General features: G+C 36.9%; 1 protein-coding gene across 3 annotated transcripts in view; it reads left to right on the top strand.

The window, feature by feature from the left end:
- FARSB (phenylalanyl-tRNA synthetase subunit beta) overlaps positions 1-19,766 on the top strand; it is a 42,218-nt gene that overhangs the window by 13,453 nt on the left and 8,999 nt on the right. Inside the window, exons 14-17 of one of the 3 annotated variants that reach the window (XM_052802820.1) lie at positions 2,160-2,252; positions 4,416-4,533; positions 11,849-12,001; positions 12,596-18,908. In XM_052802820.1, coding sequence (XP_052658780.1) covers positions 2,160-2,252; positions 4,416-4,533; positions 11,849-12,001; positions 12,596-12,600 — 369 coding nt within the window. In that variant the 3' untranslated portion in view covers positions 12,601-18,908. Of the gene's footprint in view, positions 1-2,159; positions 2,253-4,415; positions 4,534-11,848; positions 12,002-12,595; positions 18,909-19,766 lie in introns of those variants that run through there. The other 2 variants (XM_052802818.1, XM_052802821.1) reach the window with 2 other exon arrangements.

The raw sequence follows: 19,766 nt of genomic DNA, 5'->3' as shown, positions 1-19,766 counted from the left end.
CCATCTTTGTGATGGCCACTTGTTCATACCCCTTTGCCATAGTTGTGAACTGGATCAGAGAACCTGATCTACTACTATTAAAAAAAAAAAAAAGTTAAGTACACCCCTGTGCCCTCCAAATGTATGTGGTAACTGTCCATACGTGGAGACTGGCATAGTCAGCTACTGAAAATACACTATACATTTTAGAAAATCCTTTCTGTTGCAAGATCTGCTCAAAGCCTTTGCCTTAAAGTGCAATTTGTGGGCATTTTAGCATATGGGGAGCTACCATCACATATTCTATTAAAACCTCTGCGGAATTTCTCAACCTTTTCCTGAACTTAAAACTTGCTAGATGGCCAGAAGTATACATCCCTGAAAGTACACAACCTTTTAAGAGGTAGCTATCTGATCACAGATCATTTTTTGATAACTTACTCAAAGATTTTAAGATACAGTGAGGCAGGCTCCTAAAACACTTCCACGCATTTGGGAAGTTCAGGTATTGCAACCAAAGTTAGTAATCCAAATGGATTGAATAAAATTTTAACACCTTCAGATTTCATGGAGCTTCAAAAGCAAAATTTGGACTAATTCTAAAGCCTGAAAAATATATTCCAGTTTTAATATTTTGTTATTAACTCAATTAAGTAACCAGGACAATAACTAGTATTACTTCCTGCATTGCTAGTATTTGACAAAGATACTCAGACTACCTGTGGTAGTTTCATGTTGGGGAAATAATATGTATAACATGGTCAAGCTTTTATAGATTTTCCTTATTCATTAATAAATATAATTCAATTTTTTCAGCACTGAATAGGTAATATGCTTAAAAACATTGAATATATTACATCACTACAACTGAGGACCCTTATGAACCGCAACAGCAGAATTTTGTTAGATCACACAGTATATCATGGTATCACATTACATATTTGTATTTCTGCTGTGGCATGATGAAACCCACAGTCTGCTGTGTCACCAACACGGTATCAAAAGACCAATGTGAAGCCTATGACTGTGACATGCCATTTAGGCTACAACATTCTGTAGCCCAGTGTTACAGGACAAACACTGCTTATGTATTTGTGCATACAATCTGTTTCTTGGTTTGAGCCCCAAATTTTACTCTTACACAATAGCATTGCTTTCTATGAGGAGCTCCAAGGTAGCCAAAATGCATTTAGTTAAATCACAGTAACATACCATAGTTTAACTGTTAAACTGTTAAACTGTGTTTAACTGTTTTAACACATTTTTCTCTTCCTAAGGCCAGCAGTCATTTGAGATTTTTTTTTTTTTTAATTCAATAATCCACTTTTTCAGATGGTATCATCTGCTCATTTTCCTCACATTTGGTCTATCAACACACTTTTTGGAGTGCTGCCAGTGCAAAGGGAACACCTCTGGAAGACTGCACTACACTAGCAAATCCTCAATTACATGCCCAGTCTGCTATTGGTTTCTTTAATACATTAATAAAGCTATAAATTCTGGAAATCTGTAGTGTGGATCTTATCAGTAGCATCTGTTGCTGTATGTGCACAGACATCATCTGAGCCTGATAAAGTGCATGTGTATTGCTTTACTGACCAGCTTAAAAATACACCTTGAGAATAAGGGCTTTAAAAATACTCCAACTCAAAAAAAATGAAAACAATAATGAACTATGAGAATCTTATGCAGCTGTGAAAATTGAAGGCTTGGCCATATGACCTGTTTTTCATAGACAGTACTTTACTTTCTGTAAGTAGCCCCCCAAGGGATTGTTTTCTTTGTGAGAAAGCTCAGGTACCAGTCCCTTTACAAGTGCTATTTTCAGAATAAAATACTTTACCCACTGCAAGTCAGGGGGCAGAATCTGAGCCTCTGTTTTTAAAACAGATGACAGCAATCCATGACAGAAGCCTAAACAAACATTTGCTTTTTTTTTTTTTTAACTAGCTTTATTTTTGTTAGTAATTAACATTTGTAGATAAACCAGTTTGCCTACTTAGTCTTAAGACTGGGGCTTAGTTTTTATTATAAGTAGGTGTTGCACATGAGAGCATAATATTATGGGGCCTTGGAGCAAGTGCTACAATTGCATTGTTCATTCTTGATATCAAATTTTATCATTGTCTTACTGTCTTTTAACTACTTGACCTTGCTGGTTTTTTGTCTCTTCTTCTCAGTGTTCTCAAGAAGACATTGCAGATAAACTTGGCATGGATATCTCTGCAACAAAAGCAGTGCGCATAGCAAACCCCAAAACTGCAGAATTTCAGGTGAGATAATTCTGGTCAAATTTTGAGAGCAACACTGTCACAGATTCTATATTTAAAGAGGAGAGAAAGGAACCAACAGGAAATTAAATTTATAAACTATAGAGCTACTTTTCCTGCATTGAAGAGGATGTGCAGATTTATGTGCTAAACTCGGTAGTCGTCGTCTTCTGTTACTCCTTCACTGAGAAATACCTTATTCCGTGTGAAATACTACTAGCTTTTCAATAACGTAAAATACCATGCTCTGTATGACAGCAAGTGGCAAAATTGAGCTGTCTTATTACAGAAAATCCCAGATGATTGATCAACTCCTGCATTTAGAAAAGCCATTGAATATAAGTGGAACTACTAGACCTGGCAACCTCTAAACTTCCTGAGCTCTGGATAGGTTTTTTTAAAAATTATTAACTATTATTACTCCTCTTCCTTTTTTTTTTTTTTAAATTCTGTTTTGCTCTTTAAGTATTTTAATACCCATTTCTAGCTCATTTCATCTTCGCTAGAGCAGAGAGTGAGAGCTCAAGTACAGTATTGTCAGCAATTATGAAAATACCTGAAAGTGTACCCATAGTTTTTGTATTTCTTTTAGAGACTGTTTTTTTAAAAAGATGCTTTCTTTACTTTACAGGGAAGGTAAATTTAGAGGCTTTTTTTGTTTCTAACCTAAGAAATACAAAGGTAAACACTCTTTAGAAAGGTTTAGAAAAGTTTCACCAGTTTGTGGGTATTAGTGTTTTGTGATTTGTCATTTTTTTCCCCTCAAGATCTTCTTCAGTAAGTCTGATTTCTCTGAGCATCTAAAATACCTTTCTGGATCGTATCTCTAATGCTAAAAACAGTCTTCTGCTGCTTTGAGACTGAAGAACAGAATTTTGGGTTACCTTCATGTATTTTCTGTTCTATTTGGTACCATAAATAAGCAGTCATGCAAGACACTGTTGTAATCTGTTTAGGCTATTATCACCTGTTTATATATATCATTTGGCATGGTGGTTACAACTGAGCAATACAGAGTGTACAACAAACAAACAATACTGAGTGTGAACAAAAAGAGAAAAAGTGGCAGCCCCTCTAGCCAGGTACAATTTCAGATTCCTGTTCTTCAAAGACTGCAGGCCTTTGCAGTAGCAATGCTGCTAAGCTGTTATATTATTGGCTGAACATTCCTTGTGGCAAAAATAGCCTCAGTCTTTTAAAATCTGTAGGCCTCTGAAAATTGGGAAGGATTACTCTTTGTGATGCACTATAAACTTTCAGCTTTAGATGTTAACTGTGACGGCATTCTCAGGATAGCTTTTTCCCCATCCCCTATTCTCTGCTGGGAAGACAAGGGCAGGATGATGCCAGGGACCCTATTTCAGCTGGGTGTGCAGCTAGAACTCTTTATTGGTTAGGAAAAGGTAAATAGACAGAAATGCTGCATGACCAATGATAAGAAGTAACTGTGGCTGAGCACATGGTAACTTTTTACCTGCAGTCAAGCAGCAGAGAGTCACTCCCATCCGTTTTCCATTAGATTTACTGAATCAGACTCTTCCAGTCAGAAAAAAAAATTTTTAAATGGTGCACTTCTAAGGAAGTATTTGAATGGAGAACACAGGAAATATATGTGAATGTATCTGTAAGAACAGTAATATGATTGCCTCTTACTTGGTTCTTTGCATACATTTTCTATGTATTTCATGTTGTCCACAACTGCAATCTGAATATATCTGTTTCTGTTACTTAGGTTCTGCCTATATCATTGACTGATATCAGGAGGTATCAAGATAATATTTCAGATAGCACTTAATATTTCCAAAATAACACTTAATACCTTTTGCATAAGTAAGATTAAATTTATGGGAATTTTTTTGCACTTCTTTCTATATTATTTATTTTTCTACCCTGCGCTGTAGCTCAAGCATCTGTGAAACGATACATATTCTTAAGCTCACATATATGCTCTTTCAGAAAATGCAGTATAAAGAACATGCAGAGAATGTACATTTTCAAGTTTAATAATTCTAAAGCAAAGATGCGTAAACAGAAGAGATAAGTGCAGTATTTACACCTGACTACTTTTAAACTCTTGTTACAAATGAGCAAAACAAAAAATTAAGAAACCTAACGTTACCTATTTTGGAAGGTATTTCACTTGCAGCATCCATGTTTGTCCTGCAGGTGGCACGTACAACCCTCCTTCCCGGGCTACTGAAAACTATTGCTGCTAACCGAAAGATGCCCTTGCCTCTCAAACTCTTTGAGATTTCTGACATTGTAGTAAAAGATCCTAATACAGGTAAGAGAAGGTTCCTCAAAATCTTTGATAATGGAAATATGTTTACATACAAAATGGTAATAGTAAGTAAATTTGTATTTCTTCAAAAACATAATAGTCATTACATACTACATAGGTTTATTTATGTGTATAGCACAAGAGTTAAGAGACTGGCATAAGAGGCTACATTTTAGGGTGGCTAGAGATATGGTTCCATTTTAAATGCTCTCACAAAAGTGCAAGTAGGTACATTGCAAATATTTTTAGGCATCTAAATATCCCTTAAAATCTGTTAAGAATACTGCAAGACTGCAAGGATAAATGCAAGACAATTTTGCACCAAAAAACCCTGCTCTAAATTGCTTATGTCGATGCACCAATTTTTACTTGCTCTTAATTTAGTGCTCCTTTGTATTCTTATCAGGGGTGTAACTCATGAGAGAAACTACCTGCTGGTAATGTTATCAAGTGGCACAAACCTTGGAAAGTAGTAAATATCGAAGGCATGCTGCTATTACAGTACTAGAGCCTGCTTAAACTGCTGCAGTCTCAAAGATGTGCAGTGCTGTGCCAACTGAAAAGCAGTATGTCTCGAGCCTGGGAATAGCAGGTTGTATTTGCAGACAGATTCTATTCTGGACAGCTGTAATTCAGAGGAAAATTTTGGGGTCAGTGTGTCTCAACATGAATCCGTTTTCCATCTTTCCATCCTCTTTAAACAGATTGCTTGTATTTGTTCTCCAAAATTATCTTCTGGAAAACTGACAACCAATATGAAGAAATAGATTGGTAGCACAGATACAGGGTACAGAATGGAGCAAATCTGTGTATAAAAATGTATACTTAAATAAAAAGCTCGACAGTATAAAATTTCCTCTCATCTATAAAAAGATTTTCCTTATCTTTCCACTTCATCCAACTATGCTAAGAAAGCATGGCTGCCTTTGAATTGTTCTGTGACCTTAATTGTTTTACATGAAACAGCCAAAGCAGCTAGTTCACTTTTCAAAAGCTTCAGTGAAATCCTTCCTGTGTTTCGGGGCCTCTTTGCACTGATTTCACTTTACAGGATCAAAATTTCAAATTATCTTTTTTATCTAGAAAAATGTATCAAAGTAAAATGAACTGTAAAAATGGATTTTAAAATGTTAATTTTTTTTTTTTTAAATTACTGATTCATTTCTTTCTATATGGTGTATTAGGGGAAAAGGAGTGCACAAGCTACAGCTTTTGGGAAAAGTGCATGTACACTGAGTTACAGCTCTGAATGAAGTTTTGCCTCAGTGAAAAAGGCTGACATTACTTTAAATTCAGCAGCAGAAATGGTTCCGTTGTTTCATTACCTGGTTTCAGATTTTAGTGGTTGTGTTTAAGGTATCTGGGATCTGCAAAACAAAGGTTTATATAAAGCATAAACAAAATGGCAAGTAAATTGCTTTGGTGACGAATTTAATTTGTAGATTACTTTTAAAAAAAAAAAAAAAAGAAAAAAAGCCTTGCCAAGCAAAATAAGCAGTTTTAGCAAACCATGTAGACTTTTTTTTATTAAATACAGACAGTTTGGTGGTGCAGCTCATTCCTTGTTGGGCATGCAGTTAGCTAGAATGCAAGAAACATGGTACAGATGGCAGAATAGCATCAGCATTCTTCAGAACCAAGAGTGGGGCTATTTATCTTGGACTAAGGAGTGCGTTTATTCTGATTTATAAAATTTGCAAGTTAAATTGTTACTTTTATTTTGTGTGTGTTAATTGTAGCTCTTGAAAGCTTTCATTTATGTGGATGGCTGCTTAACAGTTTTATAAAGACTGATTTTGTAGTGTACTTCATTTTGATGGGAATCATTGCAATAGATGAAATAATGATGAATAAAGACTTCTGAGGCAGCAGGTTTGTGCCCTATGCTCTTGGGCAGCCCTCTCATGGGTTGAGCACTTGCAGACTGTAAACAGTATCTGAAAGTGTTTTTAATGTTGTGTTTAGTACAACTACTGTCCTTCCCAAATTTACTTCCAAAATTAAACTTGCCTGATAAACAGTTTGAAAGGGGCGGGGAGAAAGAAATAACGGGTAACTCTGCAACCACTGAAAAATGTGGGGTTGTCCTCTCACATATGGAATGAGATTTCCTGCAGAACGCTTATGTCATCAGACTGACTAATTTAATTTTATTATTTCATGATTTTGGCATGCAGGATTTCCAATTAATAATTTAAAAAGTATGGGTCAAAGAGTACTGACATTAACTGTATTTGAAATGGCATCTTGTAGTCATTCATGTGTGAATGAACCTAGCTCTTTCAAACACACTGGTTTTTAATAAAATACCTTCTTACACAGAACTCATGCTTACCAAGGTGAACCGAACATATTTTTCTTCAGACATATGTGGCAGAAAGGTTTGATGTACTAAATTAGCAAAACATGTGCCAGATTTAATACAAATAAATGGAACCAAATCTGAGCAGAAAAGTTTCTTCTCAAGGCAGGAGGAAATGTGCTTATTTTGAATATGTTACACAGCATCTGTGTGGTTAACTTGTAACACTAGATGGTCACTTCTGGTAGGATAGTTACACTAGTTTGGCATATAAATCATCTCTTTATACCACCAGTCCTAATGAAGAATACCCTTTCTCTCCCTTACCACAACAAAATAAATTAATCCGTTAGAAAATCACCTCTGACCAGTTATCTTGGAGAATCTGGCAAACTTATGGTAGCACACATTTCGGCACAATTTACACATTTGTGAGTAGAGCTGCTGCCATATTTTGAAGCATTTTCCCAAACTGTCTGGAAGTGTTGGTTATATGCAGAAAATAGTTCTAGATTTTTGTGAGGCTAAGATACAAGTTTAAATGAGCAGGTGCCCCCTTTCAGTTCACCAAGTCATTTTTCTGAAGCATCTCTAATCTGGAAGAGGGCAGCATACAACACTGCTTTATCTTCCTCTGCACTCTTTTGGCTCACATATTCCTAACCAGCTGCCCATCCTTTGGATTGTTTTTCAGCAGCATCCCCAGGAAGTGCTTTGAAGTCTCAGAAATATATATGTGTGTGTATATATATATAATTTAGGTTGACATATTTGGCAGGCTCATTTAAAAAATAGAAATGTTTCATGGCATGACACAAGAGATCTCTTAAGTGAGTTATAAAGAACTGAAGCATTTCTAACATCCACCAGCTTTTGCCTACAGTTCCTAATACTTTCTTTTCTTCTTCCTGTCGCCTATAGTGAATGAACTTCTTGTGTTGTAATACAACTTTGTAAAGGAGTAACTTTTATAACACAGCTTTTTTGAATACTTGAAAATGCATCCTTCCCTTTACCAAGGATTTCTACAGTTGAAAACACTAGGTATAAAAATTGTTTTGTATGTTTATTTCTCATGATTTAGTTAAGAATAGTGATCTGAAGACACCATTGATTATCTGAATAATAATGAAATTAAAATTCAGATAGTTGTCACAAATTCTGCTAGCATAATGACTCACAGAAAAAAAAGGAAATAATTCTACTGAATGTCTAGCCCAAAGAACGTGCTGTTTTAGGGAAGGGAAAAACATTTTCTTCTTTTCTGTTGCTCAATAGAACATGAAAATAAGTTATCCACCATTCATGACTGTATTACTGATTAGTATCTTAGTAGAGCTAGGAAGCAGAGATAGATATGATGGGACTGAACAGCCAGCGTGCGCAGACCAGAAATCAGATGTTGGATTTATTGCTATTTTCTCTGTAGCCTTTACTTTTCTGTGTTGCCATTTTAACTTCAGGATTGGATTCTCCAGCATTATTTAACAATGCAAATTATTACAATGACAGGAAAAAGATCTTGAGTGACAAATGCAGACTTACTGCCACAGTAAGTTCAGCTTTCAGTGACTGATGAAAGAACTTACAGCTGTATTGCCAAGTTGCTGCCCTAGAAGTTTTGAATGACTCTTGGCTCAAAAAGGCTGTGCTCTCATCTTTTGTGTAGGCTCTTGCTCCTGCATTTTGCAGTCCTTTTTAATCCATGCGTTTCTAGTCACTTGGTAAATTTTTTTCCGTTTAGTTTTTGACAGGTATTTTATTACTAAATGGTTAGTTGGAGGAAATAAACTAGATGTAAATTTAATTTGAAATAATCTCTAATTTCTTATGTGGTAGATATTAACAGTTCAGGGAACACTCAATGAGTGCTAAAGTTTCTGCTTGTATTTAAGCTCACTGTACATCAAGCACAAAGATCAGCTATGGCGGGTCAGACCAAAGGCTCGTTTAGCCCAATAATCTGTCTGTAACACTAGCTAAAAGTGGTTGACAAGGGAGAAGCACAAGACTGGGTACACATATATAATACTTCCAGAGTGCTCCCTTGTTCTCCGGCCATGAGTAGCTCAGGGATTTCCCAACTCAAACATGGTTCTTTGTCTATAGTAAGAAGTAATAAATTTATCTCCTCTGAACTTCCTCTGTGTCCTCAGAGCCATGTAAACTTCTAGCATTCACAAAATCCTGTGGTGAAGAAGTTTCACTACTTAATTCCATGCTGCCTGAAGAACCCACTCCTTTTCTTCTTTTGAGCTTAGCTCCTGTTATTTTGATGTCCCTTATTTCTTGTATTGAATGCAGCAGCAAACAATTGATGCCTGTAGAAAAGAACTGACTCTTGAGGTCTGAGGTGCTCAGTTCTGATACTTATATCCAGAACTATGTCGAAGTACAGTTCAGACTACAGGTGCAGCTGTAACTGCCATGAAGTCACTAACCATAGAGGGATCTTTAACCACACTTTCTATGAGCAGTATGCAGTGCAGTGCCTTTTTTCCTGGGAACACTAAGTCCAGCTGAGATGTTTCATGACCAGAGGTCCTGACATGCTCAGCATGAACACAGGTTGACTGTGTAAAGAACCTAATTCACCCTGGCATATAGCCGATTTCATGTGCCTTTCTTTTGGGTTGTTTCTGGAAAGAAATATGAAATCCCTACACATACAACTATGTCACGTGGTGCTGCCCTACCTTAACCTGCAGACCAGACAGATTTGCTCTTTTTACTCATTCCTTGACCACTGAAGAAGTTCTTACTCCCTCTTTCACCTCAAACGTTACAAGTATTTATAGATTAGAAGCATTTTTGTTTGTGTTTTTTTTGTATTAAAGGGAATGCAATTGCTGTCAGTAAATACATTTCCTCCCTATATCTAATCACAGTTAAGTGGAAGAGAAAGATAAGAATGTCCATCTAGACATGAGCAACTAGGAGACTACAGAAGCCAGAGGACTCTCTAGAAAGGGAAGAAATCTATGTGTGAAAATCTGGCTGTAACTTGTTGCACTATGTGTCAATATTACTGTAGTGGGTTGACCCTGGCTGGATGCCAGGTGCCCACCAAAGCTGCTCTATCACTCCCCCTTCTCAGCTGGATGGGGGGAGAAAATATAACAAAAGGCTCGTGGGTCAAGATAAGGACAGTTTAATAAAGTGAAAGCAAAGGTCGCGTGCGAAAGCAAGGAAAAACAAATGATATTATTCTCTACTTCCCATCAGCAGGCGATGTCTAGCCACTTCCTGGGAAGCAGGGCTTCAGTACGCATAGTGGTTGCTCCGGAAGACAAAAATGCCCCCCCTCCATCTCCCTTTACTTAGCTTTTATATCTGAGCTGACGTCATATAGTATGGAATATCTGTTTGGTTAGTTTAGGTCAGCTGTCCTGGTTATGTCCCCTCCCAAGATCTTGCCCTGCCCCAGCCTGCCGTTGAGGGGGGGGCAAAAATGTTGGGGAGACAGCCTTGATGCTGTGCCAGCACTGCTCAGCAGTAGCCAAAACACTGGTGTGTTATCAACACCTTTCTAGCTACTGATGCAGAGCACAGCGCTATGAGGGCTGCTATGGGGAGTATTAACTCCATCTCAGCCAGACCCAATACAATTACAAAGCAGTGCAGTACGGAAGGAGATCAGCTGATGACTCGCAGTCCATGCTATATGCATGTAAGCTGTCCTTTTGACTAGCTCTAGTCTGATGATGTATGCTGAAAGCCCTTGAGTGGTTGAAGCTATTCAGGTGCCCTTCTGGAACACGTGTCCTGACAGAATTGCAGGTGAAAGGAGTCTGGTTTATATGCTGCAGGGTTGCTTTACAGTGTGAACAGAAGCACAGTAAGTGGGGATGATCAGGAGATTTCCTTCAGAAGTGCAGGTCTGGTCCAAACTGAAATGCAATTTATATACTTAACATGCTGGCAAAGCATATGAATGTCTAGAAGAAGACAGTCACATAAAGAGTCCTTCCCTGGTTTCAGCAAACTTTGCCCTTGTATACGCCAACCTTGCTGAACACATGCTTGCACTTTAACCTTGAGAAGGTAAAGACCTGAAGGCAATAAACGAGTACCACATTAATCAGTATTTTGAATTTCACTGCTACTAATCGGCAGCTGCGACAATAGACTTGTTACTCTATTCCTAGATTGTTCCTCTCAAAAAGTGAAAATGTTGAAACCCATAATTGGTAAAGCTCTGAAGCAGGCCACAGTAGTCCTAGAGAGTGCAATGGTGTAGCCTACAGGTACAAGTATAACAACATGCTACCACATACTCATTTTTAAAGTTTAAAAAAGAAAAACATATTTTGATTAAATCAATAATGTAAGAAAACTTACAGCAGGGAGAAGGCAGGGTTTTGACTTAAGGAACTGTCCAAAGTGGGAGACACTTGCGTCACAGTCTTGAGTTTGTGCAGTGTAGCACATTTTTCATAGTCACTTGGTTGTGGGGATGTCCAAGATGATCATGAAAAGCATCAGTTGTGATTTGGAAACCTAGGTGAATTTAGATCTTTTCATAGATCATCATGCTAATGTTATTACTCATTTCAAGTTGTGGGCTAGTTGTTTTGTACTGGTAGTTATTCTGCAGCTGAGTTCTATAAATATTTAGCTTTCCTACCAGCATCACAAGTTTCTTGATGCTTACTGAGTATTTACATTTTGGCTAGTCTGTTTTTAATTTCTTTAACACTTAACTGTATGCTTGGTACCTGTCACTGTGTAGAAGATGCTTGTATGTAACAACCCTATTTCCTGCCCAAGGCACAGGGCCTTCTTTCTTTACATTTCTTTCTTTACATTTCTGACTGTGAGAGTCCAGTGGGTTGAAGAAATCCCATTATTTCCTCAGATTATATGGCAGGTGTGTCAGAGAAGCCATTTTACATACTCATTTCTCCTTTCAGCCACAAGTGCCTCATAGTACAGCAGCAGCAAACTGATACAAAAGGCAAGGTTGAAAGTGTGATAGAGTTTCCCAGATAACATAATTGTTTCCTTCTTCTTCAGATGTAGGTGCAAGAAACTACAGGCATTTCTGTGCAGTTTATTACAATAAGAGCCCAGGGTTTGAGATTATCCATGGTTTGCTGGACAGGGTCATGCAGCTTCTTGAAGTACCACCAAATGAAGAGAATGGCTACACAATCAAGGCAACTGAAGGTAAGGAAGACAGAGCTGCAGCATACAGCAGAGGTTGTTCTGGAGCTCAAACGTTCTCCTACAATCTGAGGTGAATTTTTGGTTGTTCTCAGCAGTAGGTACTAAGGATTAATATTATTATATATGCTATCATACTGCGGTATGATGAAATGATAATGAAAAGGCATTAACTGCATTCACTGATTGTAAAATGGGATTGCTGTCTTTCTGTGAGCTATTCTGAGTAGTTTTACATAAATTGTGAGTTGACAGCTTTTTAAGGAGACTTACAGTAAAGCATATGCCATGAGCTTCATGGACTGTTCATAATGAATTAATCTGCTGATTGCAAGGGTAAGTAGGAATTCACTGAATTGATGAGTATGCCAGATATCCACTGTATTCTCTTTGGCCAACAGTGCCTGGAAAAGACAACCTGATCTTTTAGTTTATAGCTTTATCTACAGCTTTTATTCATAGGTACCTTTTATTTATATATTCATAGGAAGATATATATGCCTTATATATCTTTTATTCAAAGACCTGCTGTCTTTGATACTGAACCTGCTGCTTAGACAAGTAGTTGTATAACAGCCCTCTTCCTTCTCCTTACAGGGTGAGCTGCACATGAATTAAAAATAACATCCTTAAGTGCAAAATCTCCTCTGAGTATGTGCATATGTATGTAAGAGAGAAAGCAAGCAAGTTGACCCCATTACTTCATTGAGAGAGCATAGGTTGATGCAAGAGAGCAAGCATCAGCATCTAATCTATTATGCTACCTAAAGTAACAGTGTAGTAAATACAGTATAGAAAAGAAAGACTGCAGGGATAGCAGCTATGATTTACTTATGTCATGCATTGGTGTTCAGAGATATGAGACACTGACTCAAATTGACTCAGCTTGAAGAAGTGCCTCTATTCTGCACTTACTGGAACAAGTGGCACTGACAGAGAGTCCCTGACAGCCTGACCGAGCTTGCCTATTCACAGAACTTTAATGAAAAATTGTTAGATGTCTCCCTGTTTTGCAGTGCCCTGCCAAGATGGCAAACACAACACTTCAACTAAGTGGTCTCCTAGCACTTTAATGCACATTTGTGTCATATATATTGATGCTTTTTTTTTCCTCCTGTTTTTTGACAAAGTACTATTTTGCTCAGTATTATTTAGGCAGACTTTCAAAGGGTTTATTAGAATACTGTTAATAGGATGCCCAGGTTGACCAGAGGAATTCTGCCAAGCACAGAACAAGTAATAGCAAAGCTTCTTATTTGGAAGGGGGGTGCAGTGGGGGGGTTGGAAGAGCCTCTGGCAGTTGGGTACTTAGCTGTCATTGAAGTCAAACCAAACCATTAAATTCCTTTTCAAAATTCTTCTGTAGCTCATTTTTGAATAGACATATCAAGAGTTTGCTTTACTACTGACAGTATTTGGAAGTCTTTTCTATCTTGTATGGTAGCATTTCAATGATGTATGGCTGGCTTCAAGAAACTGGAAAAAAGACCTCAAAAAATAATCCAAACACAGTGAAGAAGTTATTTCTAGATACTAGTAGTGTTTAGTATTCCTGATGCTGTGGGATTTGTAATGCCCATTCAAAATCCCTACATTCCCATGACGTTACTCCACAATGCATTTAGTGTAAAGGACGGATTATGCCTTGTCATATGCAATATATTACAAGCAGTTTGTGGCTTTTGGCTATAGACAAAGAAAAAAGTACCTACTACTTTCTGTTTCACCAGTGATTCAGAAACTCTCCTGGGATGGCATGTAGACTGCTTGCAGTTCCCTTGACATTGGAATTTAACCTTGGTAACAATGCAAATGGCTGATACTCTAGTGCCATAGTGAATGCAGTGTCACTGCACCAACTTACTTAAAAGACCTTCACTTCAGACAGAGATGGTTGGAATTCAAAGTAGTTTGGGGGATTTTGTTTGGTTTTGGTTTTTTGTTGTTCTGTTGGGTTTTTTTAAACTTGCTTTGTAATCTGTCAGTTAAGCTTGTGTGAGAGAGAAAGTGTCAGCAGATGATGGAGTAAGGTCAATTGCTGAGTGAAAAAAAAAATATCCTGTAACATCTTAAGAGACTGCAGGATACTGAAATAATTCAGACGAACAGTGCAAGTTACTTCAGAGGTTTTAAATCAGGACATTACCCATGGCATGGATTTTTACATGTATGTTTATGGAGCATGCTTTTTTTTATTGCCTGTGCCAAATTAAAATTTGTACAGCGAGAAATGGGTTTATCCTACAACGCTGATTTAGAAAGATCCTAGGTACTTTTTCTGTATGTGATCTTAAGCAAAACTTGAGACTAGTAAACAACATAGTGTAAAGGTAGGGTTTTAGTCCAGTTGTTTTTATTCCTTGTGTAACTGATTAAAATAGTTCCAGTGATTACTGGAAAACAATACAGTGAAAAAGTGTTGTTTTAAATGAGCAATAAAGAATAAATAGAGATGTATTTGGCACATATTTGCCTCTTTTCCAAATTCACTTTGAAAAATGAAATGCCTGTACTATAAGTCCTGTTTGGTCCATATGTGCAAATCACGGTTATTTAAGCTCCTTCTGTTCTACCAACACCTAAGTGCCCTGTGATTTGACCTTAAGGTCAGAGCCTGTTTGCCTTTGTAGCAACACCTGTGAAAAAATTACAGATGCTAGAAAATATGGGTGAAATCGTGATGTTCCCCTGGCCTTTGCACTACGCTTTGGTGTAATCTGAGCTAAGTAATAAATGGAGAAGAGCTGTTTAGAGCAGCCTTAAGGAGAGGGGTTTGAGTGACTGAATTCAAAGATTTCAACATACATTTGGCACTCAATGCTTTTCAGTTTCTTGAAGTTACTAATGGAACCATTTTTTTTTGTATTACCACTAAATATACAAAATTATAAAGTTTGAAAGACAGAACTCTGAAATGCTCTCCATTGTCTTAAAATGCACAGAAAGGACTTTTTGATACATAGTGAATCCTATAATTACTGGCCTAGAAAAGCACTTTGGTTTTTTCATCGTTTGTTTTATAGCATAGGCATCCATAATCAAACATAGATAGAAAGGAGTATGATTATCACATAAAACTCTTCAGATTTTAGCCAGTTCCATACCATTAATAAAATTTAAAGATCAGTATGGATATGTATGATTAGGAGGTAAACAAAATAAAATCAAACTTTTAAAATTATAAAAGTGTGGGTAGAAAGAAGCAACAAATTTGGTCATATATTGTCAGGTAATTTAATAAATTTTTTTATTTTTAAATTCACTTTCATTGGTTTCAGTTCCCTTGAATTGAAAACTAGAGGCATTCTGAAAATTAAATTGGAAGGTATTCTTTGTTTCAAGTTTTAATCTCTGCAGGAATGGGTATGTTTTCTGCAACATTTTGGTCATTTCGTACTTCTGGATGACCATCTGAGATAACTATTTTCTTCCAGAAATCCAGACCATCATCACAGGAGGTAATGTTAATCATGGGATTTGGGTCCACAGTAAAGTCTTACTTAAGCTAAAAAGAATAAAAAAAGGCTTAGTAAGTACTGACAGTGGATCCTATATCACAGTCTTCAAAGGAGTGGTATGAAGTGTAAGGTATAATTATCCTCACTCACATTGTAACATTTAGAATGCCTGTCCCTTATTTCAGGAAAGAAACCCTAGTTTTGCAGTACCTTCTGAGAGTCTCTGTACTTTGCAAATGGAAGTTAATTGGACACAAGCTGTTTGAAAAGGGAAGATAATATCCAGATTTTATGAAAATGAAGCAATTTGACAGTTTCACAGAAAATGTTAATGGTAAATCCGTGCATTGATACTGCTTCACTGTTTGCCCCACTAACTTCCATGACAAAATTGGTATTTGATGAAGTAGCATTCATTCATGTGAAAACAAACAGTCCCTGAATAGTGTGAGCTTGTGACATGAGCCACTTTTTTGTACATTATTGATTCTTGTGAATTTCAGCTAACTCTGGGATTTTTTTTTTTAACTTTGTTTTTAAGTAAATGTTCATGCCATTCATTCTTTTAGGGTAATCAACAGCTTAGTAAAGCTGGAAAGTCAGCCTGTTTGTTCAACATGTGTACTTAATAAATGCATACTAAGTCTTGCTTCCTTCAGTAACTGACAGTTGTCTTTCAAAAAAAAAAAAAAAGGAGAAATTGCACTCCTTTCTTTTTACTGCCCTTATTTAATTAAATGAAAGGTGTGGTAAAGTGTAGAAAATTTTAATTCCACAGTAAATCATAGTAATAGCTTCTCATTTGGTAAGGTTTAGCTGTGAAATTAGAGATGTAATAGTTACCTCCATAACTAAGAACATCAATAAACATTTGCTTTGATAATAATAATTATGCAACAAACAACTTTAAAAGAAGATTTAGACTGTGAACCTCAATTCACAAGACAAGAGGAGGGAAGTCTGGGACTAACTCTGAGTTACATGTATAGAATTGAACCCCGGCATCTATCTCTGGTGATCAGTTTAAATTGGGAGACTGTAATATACACAGATGTTTAGAACCCGTGTTGAACTTGGCATTGTTAATACCTGTTTTATTTTAAGGAACTGTAGCTTGATTTCTCTTAATGGCAATCTTGGCCTTTCAGTTGCCTGTCTTGGCAGCCATTGCATTGTTCATGAATGTCAATAATTGTATATTTACTCATAGATAACTAAAGGAAATGTGCCAATTTTACTATGAAGCCTCCAAATATCATTTGTGGCATACTAGAAGATACCAGTCAATTCTTAATCCATTTAAGTGGCATTCAAGAATAGATATTTTATAGGTGCTATTTCATCCCTGTAATTGCATTTATAGTTTCAAATTACCAGTTTGGTAGATAATCAGATTTGTTTGACAACATCCATTTTCAATAAAAACGTATCAGCTGGTAACTGACTGTATTCAAGTCCTCTGAATTTCACATTTGCCAATTCCCAAATAATTTTTTTCTCACCAAGGATCAATCTGGATCATCTACCTTGGAATACTGACACCACATTAACATTTTTTCTAGTATTACAGAATCCCCAGTGTCTTACTGTAAGTTAACAGCAGCAGGCAGGATATTTGCTTTGAGAATTGCACCATAATTCTGGTGCCTGAGACTCCTAGCATCTCAGAAACATCCTAGTCCTGGCAGACGCAACCAAACATATTCTTCACCTTTTCATTGGACTGGAAGACACCTTATTATAGTCAAGAATACCTTTTTTTTTCCCCAGATGAAAAGAAATATTTATTAAAAACTTATATATTTGTGTCTCACATAAAAAGTTCAACCAGTCTTGTTAGCAGATGAAAGTACTCTACCTACAATTTGTTTCCAATAGCCTTAAAAATCTTTCTAATGCTGTCTGTGTTGCTGCCAGTCATTAATCTTTCCTAATTTATTCAGTTTCTGTGGTGAATTTTCAGCCACTGTTATTAATCACATTTTATGTAGTGCAATTCATTTCTCTCATTTTTGTCTGTAAGTAGCTTTTCTGATTTTTGATCACTTTCACTTCAGCACTAAATATGGATAGTGTTTTAGCCAAAAATGTTCCCAGTTTTTGTTGTGAAACTAGTACTACTCATTGATCAAATAAATGTTCTTGAAGATCACCCAATCTTCCACTCCTATTTTTCTGTTTAGTACTCTACCCTACCCCCTCCCATTCAGCTTCATGAATTAACAACACTAAGAGGCAAGGACAGGTTTTTTAGATCTGACTGATTTTAGTCCTTTTACATGTATTACCCAAATTCTCCAAGGGGTTTCAGGAGTTCCAGCACTGATCATTACAATAGCTTAATTATAAGGCATCTTGCGCAATTGGATGTTTGTCACTAGTTCTTGTGGCTTTTCCAGTGTTGGCCACTACTTTGAGATCTAATGAATTTCAAATTAATTTCTCATCCTTTTCTCTTGAGCAATTTTTCCTGCAGCATCAAGGGAGCTTAGTTACGTGAAGAACTACAGTTCTAACAACTCAAAATTAAATTATCTAATAAAGTGGGTGTGGCTGCTCACTTAATGTCCCTTTAATTGTCTATTATCTCTGCTCTTTATTTCCTTCCTGTAAATACAGGCCTTCAGATTTATGGGAACTGAATCCCTACAAACTTAGGCCAAGTTTATTTCTGTCTTATAAAGTATCTTCCCACAGTAGTGCTGATGCCTCAAATTTGGTTGTAACTGGATTAAGACCCACGGAGGTACCTGGCAAAGATATGAACCTGGACAGTTGCTTATGTTATTTAATTAGCCAAAGTGGGAGTCTACAGTGTTTGGGGTTTCTCCAGGTAAACCTGGTTTATCAAAATTTGACATCATGCGTGCACTAGACATCTCAGAGGTCTCTTGCTGTTGCAAGTGATGCAGTTAGGGCAGGCACACAAAGAGTCTGTGGCAAAACCCATAGTTTGGTTCAGGAAATAAGTCTCATTTTATTAGCTTTGTGTTAGACAATTGATTTTTATTATGAAAAAAAGAGGCTATCAGAAGTGAGTTTGAGGAGGGCTTTTTCCACTCCTATGGTCATTTCAGCTCTCTTCTGAAAGTTTTTGAATGTTCATTTCCGATACCCTTCAAGTATAATCTGCTTGCACAACCCTTATCCTCAAAAAAGGTGTATCAGTTAGAGGAAAAGTACATTATTTTAGCACAGCATGGGTTAATAAAAGGTTTGATGGGTTTAGACTTCTTTGTCTTTTAAACTTTCATCACCAGATGACGTTTGACACACTTTTCCCCCACATATGAAATGAGTTCAATAAGAGAACAAAGAAAATATTTGTTTCTCAAATTCAGAAGATTATTTCAGAAGAGAAACTCCTTTGAATTGACTCATTTAGAAGTATGTTTCCTGTAGCGTAATAATGGGAAGAAAAAAATCTATGGTAACTGCAAAAATATTCTGGGGAGGGCTGTCAAGTCAACTTGTAAAGAGACACAAGCTATCTTCTCTTACCTTCCTCTTTTTACAAGCACTAACTAACAAAGATTACAATGTTTTTCTTCCCATTGCATTTTATTCTGACAGATTAGGGATGCTCCCAGAAGTAGTAGCATTTCTCCCGACAGTTAGACTTTTCATTTTTTACCAGTTTTTGTCAACTCCCAGAACCATCTAAATCACTGGCATTTGTGTTCCTGAGCTCAAGGTGTTAGTTTCTTCCTGACATTAAGTCTTTGCTCTTCTGCTGCTCCTTGACTGGGGAGGCCTCTTCAGAGTTTAATACTTCCCCCCCACTCTGCCCCCCACCCCCACAAAGACAACTATCTTTTTTAATCATACATCATAACAAGTCTAACAGATAAAAGTCTTCCTTGCATCAAGTTTTAAACATCTGGCACAGTTTACATTATATAATATAGAACTAGCTAATTTCTATTTTTTCTGTCTCCTTACATTTTGAAATGGAAAATTATTTCTTAATCATAAACTATATTTTCAATTTTGCAAAGCCTTCTCTAGAAAAGAAATGATTAATCCAAGCCAGTAGCACAAATAGCAGCAAATTGCACATCTCCTTTCTCGGTGAACAGGGGCAGTGATCTAAGTAAGTGGTGAAGGTCAGGGTGCAGGTCTGGTTGCACCAGCTTCTCTGGTGAAGTGCTACACTTGACCAGTGCCACAGCTTCATCCTTCGATTCTGTTTTCACCTCCTGCACAGCCTGCTATGGCTAGAGGCCAACTAAGTGTCTGCATGCCTTCATTTTCACTACAATATTAATGCTAGCAATTGTGATCATGTCAAATTTATAGCTTGTAGTTAA

The sequence above is a fragment of the Harpia harpyja genome, chromosome 12, assembly GCF_026419915.1.
Source record: "Harpia harpyja isolate bHarHar1 chromosome 12, bHarHar1 primary haplotype, whole genome shotgun sequence".
NCBI lineage: Eukaryota > Metazoa > Chordata > Aves > Accipitriformes > Accipitridae > Harpia > Harpia harpyja.
Note: the sequence above shows the minus strand (reverse complement) of the source record. Positions and strands in the feature narration are given on the sequence as shown.